The sequence below is a fragment of the Salvelinus sp. IW2-2015 genome, unplaced genomic scaffold (assembly GCF_002910315.2).
Source record: "Salvelinus sp. IW2-2015 unplaced genomic scaffold, ASM291031v2 Un_scaffold5307, whole genome shotgun sequence".
Taxonomy (NCBI): domain Eukaryota; kingdom Metazoa; phylum Chordata; class Actinopteri; order Salmoniformes; family Salmonidae; genus Salvelinus; species Salvelinus sp. IW2-2015.
The window spans coordinates 19,114-24,430 of record NW_019946572.1 but is presented as its reverse complement, the minus strand read 5'-3'; the positions used below and the strand labels follow the sequence as shown (position 1 = coordinate 24,430).

Here is a 5,317-nt window from a genome sequence, read left to right as displayed (position 1 = left end):
GTTTTTCCTCTCTGTTTCTTCCTTTCCTTCCTCTCTGTTCTTCTTTACCTTCCTCCTCTGTTCTTCCTGTCCTTCCTCTCTGTTCATTCCTGTTCCTTCCTCTTCTGTTCTTCCTGTCCTTCCTCTCTGTTCTTCCTGTAAAAACCTTCCTTCTCTGTTCTTCATGTCCTTCCTCTCTGTTCTTCCTGTCCTGCCATCCTCGGTTCTTCCATGTCCATTCCTACCTCTGTTCTTTCACTTTACCTTCCTCTCTACTTCTTCTGTCCTTCCTCTCTTTCGTTCCTGTCCTTCCTCTCTGTCTTCCTGTAACTTCCTCTCTGTTCTTCCTTTCCTTCCTCTCTGTTCTTCCTGTTCCTTCTCTCTGTTTTCTTCCTGTCCTTCCTCTCTGTTTCTCCTGTCCTTCCTCTCTGTTCTAACCTGTCCTTCCTCTCTGTTACTTCCTGTCCCTTCCTCTCTGTTCTTCCTGTTCCTTCCTCTCTGTTCTTACTGGTCCTTCCTCTCTTTCTTCATTCCTTCCTCTCTGTTCTTCCTGATCCTTCCTCTCTCTTCTTCCTTCCTTCCTGCTCTGTTCTTCCTGTCCTTCCTCTCTGTTCTTCCTGTACTTCCTCTCTGTTCTTGCCTGTCCTTCCTCTCTGATTCTTCCTGTCCTGCCCTCTTATGTTCCGTCCTGTCCTTCCTCTCTGTCTTCCGGTCCTTCCTCTCTGTTCTTCCTTTCCTTCCTCTCTGTTCTTCCTGTCCTTACCTCTCTGTTCTTCCTGTCCTTCCTCTCTGTTCTTTCATGTCCTTCTCTCTTCTCCTGATCTCTCTTCCTGTGTGTGGCTGTGTGTTTGTGTGGCTGTGTGTGTGTGTGGCTCACCTGTCTGCGGAGCGTGCGGCTGAGAGTGTGTATACTCTGGGAGTGTGAAAGGCTGTGAGGACTGCTGGGTCTGTCGTCTGGTTGGGTCCGTAGCGAGGTACATGAGCCTGAGGAAACACAAACAACACAGATTGTTCTTTACACACAAAAATAAAAAGTCATTTTCAAAACAGTATGTGTGGGTAAGGTTGGCTCCAGGTCCTACTGTTCTGGAAATGACTTTTGGTTTTCCTGAACACTTTTATTGAGGGGAAAGCATGCTGAGTAGAGTGAGTGTGTATGAGTGAGTTTGTATGTGTGAGTGAGTGTGTATGTGTGAGTGAGTGAGTGAGTGAGTGAGTGAGTGAGTGAGTGAGTGAGTGAGTGAGTGAGTGAGTGAGTGAGTGAGTGAGTGAGTGAGTGAGTGCGTGCAACAAGGTCTCACGGTCTGACTTCAATGTCCGACGTTTGTTTGTGGGGGGTTGTGGGGTGATAAACAATGTAAAAGTTTAGGCAGTTATTCAGAATGATTAMGGTAAGGGTTAAAGTTTGGGATAGGGTCAAATGAAAGAGTGGCACTGGGATTGAACGCTGGGATTGAACGCTGGGATTGGACACTCGACAGGAGCTCTTAAAAAACTCCCATCTACCATCCCCATTCGCCCTGACAAACCACAACCCTACCTGATGGTAAGAGCACTCGTCGTTGCCCCTCCTGGCCAGTTTTGATGTCTTCTCCCGAAAGTCCTGGGACCTGGACGGCCATCGAATATCGTCTTGGATGTTGAGTGACCTGTTTGGTGTGTGCGTGCCTGTGTGTGTGTGTGTGTGAACAGTGTCAGCGTGTAGAGGGAGTGTCTGTACTGTACCTGACAGGGCCTTGTTGATGGTCTCTATGTGCTGTGGTCCTGTAGTCTGTGTCTGTGAGGCTAAACCAGGGCCCAGGCCGGCTCCTGGGGATCCGAAGGGCTCCAGAGGCAGGAACATATAGCTGTCATTGGGTAGCGAGTGGGTGCGGCCCACCGTTGACTTCCGTACGCTTAGCAGGTTGTCCTCCAATGGCTCCCCGGGATCGAGTATCTCCATCTGGGGGACAGAGAGAGATTCAGCCTCTTTCTGGAGTTTCCTGGAGGTCTGACCACTTTTTTACAGAGACCTCACACACTCTCTCACACACTCTCACACACTCTCACACACTCTCTCCCCTCACTCACAACAACACACATGAAATAAGTAATTGTTGACACACAGAATGACAGACCAGACAGACAACATCATTGCACTAGTGGCAGAGGGGAGACTGGCACAGAACTGGCACTGGACTCAGAGTTACTGAAACTAACTGAAACCATATTGTTTATGTCTTTATTGTGGTAAAACAAATAAATAAAGCATTGGTATGCTTTTTCTGCTGAGATCATTTATAATTTATGCCACAGGGTTAGAAGTGTATTAAATCACTGGGTTCTGAGGGCCAGAAGATGCCAGCTAGACCAGTAGCCTACTATGTCCTTGACCAGCAGACAACAGAGCTACCAACAGCTACTAACTATAGAGATAGGAGTGGTACTACAGTCACTTGTCACATTGTTTATAACACAAAAGGAGAGAACCACAATAGACAGAGAAGTGAGGCATGAAAAGAGGATTCGAGAAAGAGAAGCGTATTAGGCTGATGAGAAGAGACGTGAAAAGAGAATAGAGGGAAAGTTGAGAGGAAGGAAGATGAAAGTAGAAGAAGAGAGAGAGGAATAGAGAGAGAGAGAGAGAGAGAGCAGAGAGAAGAGGAGAGATTGGAGTAGGGAGAGAGCGAGATAGAGAGAAAGGAGGCAGAAGCAGACTGAGAGAGAAGAGAGAGAGAGCGAGAAAGAGAAAGAAGAAAGAGAAAGAGAAAGAGAGAAAAGAGAAAGAGAGAAGAAAAGTAAAGAAAAGAGTTTAAGAGAACTGAAAAAGGGGAGCAGGAGTAGAAAGAGGGAGAGAAGAGAGAGAGAGAGATGGAGAGAGACGAAGAAAGAGCAGCAGGAGGAGAAGTAGCAGGAGAGAGATTGGAGTGAGGAGTTAGCTGTGGCTTCAGGGGTTAGATTGGCGAGCTAGCCGCCAGAGAGAAGGAGAGAGAGAGAGAGAGAGAGAGAGAGAGCGACGACGTGAGAGGGAGAGAGACGATGATGAGAGAGAGAGGAGAGAGGAGAGGAGGAGACGAAGAGATTGAGAGAGAGCAGAGAGAGAAACAGAGGTACACAGCAAAGCAGGAAAAAAAGGAGTGGTCAGAAAGAATGATGAAGAGAGTAAAGGAAACAGAGGAGAGATTCAAAAGAGGCGCAGAAGGAGAGAAAGGGCGAGGTGAGGGCAGAAATGCGCTAGTCTACTGGACTGGAATGACCAAGACACAGGCTAGCAAGATGGGATGAAAAAGAGAGAGAGAGCGAGGGAGAGTGGGCGGATGGTTTAGAAAATTCCCAAGGTCTTCCAAAACTCAGCGTGTCCTGCTTCCCACGTCGCTCTGTACACCATCTGCATTTCATTAAAGCTTCTTTGGGAAAGGGGGGGTCAGTATTGAGTAGCTTGGATGAATAAGGTGCCGCCGCAGTAAACTGCTTGTTACCCCAGCCCAGAACGGCTATGAATTGCATATAAGTAGTAGCATTGGGATTGGAAACACTCTAAAGTTTCCAAAACTGGTTAAAATAATGTTGTGAGTATAACAGACCTCATATGGCAATGCGAAAACCTGAGGAAAATTCCAACCCGGAAGTGCCCCTTTTATTTGGAAAAACGCCGCCTCCATTTAAAGGGGTATCAACCAAATTCCTTTTCCAATGGCTTCCTCAGGCTGTGACCAGGCTTTAGACATAGTTTCAAGATTTTATTTTGGAAAAATTAGCGAGATTTTTCAAAACGCGCCAGGTGTCCTTTGATTAGTTCCTGCGCGCGACAGATGTAGCTCGACATTTTCTTTCTCTGTATTGAATAGGTTACCGTCCGGTTGAAATATTATCGATTATGTATGTTAAAAACAACTTGAGGATTGATTATAAAAAACTTTTGACATGTTTCTACGAACATTACGGATACCTTTTGGAATTTTCGTCTGCCCTCGTCTGCCCTTCAGGACCAGAACGAGCCTGTGGTTTTCTGAACATAACGCGCAAACCAAATGGCGGTTTTTGGTTATAAAACTAATCTTTATCGAACAAAAATAACATTTATTGTGTAACTGGGAGTCTCGTGAGTACAAACATCCGAAGATTATCAAAGGTAAGCGATAAATTTTATTGCTTTTCTGACTTTCGTGACCAAGCTAATTTAAGGCTAGCTGTTCTTAGTGTTTTGTCTAGTGAACGAGCAAACGCTTGGATTGCTTTCGCTGTAAAGCATATTTTCAAAATCTGACACGATAGGTGCATTAACAAGAAGCTAAGCTGTGTTTTGGTATATTTCACTTGTGATTTCATGATTATAAATATTTTTAGTATTATTTTTGAATTTGGCACTCTGCAGTTTAGCGGTTGTTGTTGATAAATGATCCCGGTAACGGGATCCGTGCGTCAAGAAGTTAACTCTTTTCTCAATAGGGGGGCGCCATTTCGACTTTGTAAAAATTTGTTCCCAAATTAAAATGCCTCGTTCTCAATTCTTGCTCGTACAATATGCATATTATTATTACTATTGGATAGAAAAACACTCTCTAGTTTCTAAAACCGTTTGAATTATATCTGTGAGTAAAACAGAACTCATTTTGCAGCAAACTTCCTTTCAGGAAGTGAGAAATCTGAAATCGGGGGCTCTGTTCCAGGGTCAGTTTATTAATTTGCATGTAATCTATGGGTCTACATGCACTGCATACGCCTTCCCCTAGATGTCAGTAAGCAGTGAGAATTGGAATGGGGTGTCTAGGTAGATCTGAGGCCGAACAAGAGCTCTTGGAACCGGGTGTGCAGTCTTTTCTACGTTCGTCATGACGCGAGACAGACCTCAGGATTGCGTCCTGAAAAGCTGTTGTTATAGGCGCTAGATATATCCGGCTCTGATTATATTCGATATACGTGTTAAAAACATCATAATGTAGTTATTTTAAACCGAGTTATATCAGTTTATATCAGTATATTGCGATTTTCGGGATTTTCTTTGTTCTGCGTTATGCTGACACGTCTGCACCACACGGCTAACGTTTGCTGCTAATTCCACAGCTCATCAAATAGTAAGAACTATTTATGATGTTAATTCGTACTAACTATTATTCCGCCATTAATTTCGGTGCGGTCTCGCTTTAACACACGCTGTATGTCGTAGTAACGTTCATTTTAAAAATCTAACACAGCGGTTGCATTAAGAACTAATGTATCTTTCATTTGCTGTCCAACCTGTATTTTTTWGTCAAGTTTATGATTAGTTATTGATTAGATTAGGTGCCTCTCCCAAGATTTCTCCCGACATTTTGTTTGCAGTTTGGCTACTATTCTCATTGTATAACCACGATTTGTG

The 5,317-nt window shown here is 44.4% G+C and overlaps 1 protein-coding gene across 1 annotated transcript in view; it reads right to left on the bottom strand.

Moving 5' to 3' along the window:
* Positions 1-856: 856 nt before the first annotated feature.
* LOC112078142 (voltage-dependent T-type calcium channel subunit alpha-1G-like) overlaps positions 857-5,317 on the bottom strand; it is a gene marked incomplete at its 3' end in the record, with an annotated part of 22,046 nt that continues 17,585 nt past the window's right edge. Inside the window, exons 4-5 of the mRNA XM_024144463.1 lie at positions 1,705-1,921; positions 857-963 (exon numbers count right to left, since the gene is read on the bottom strand). Coding sequence (XP_024000231.1) covers positions 857-963; positions 1,705-1,921 — 324 coding nt within the window. The remainder of the gene's footprint in view (positions 964-1,704; positions 1,922-5,317) is intronic.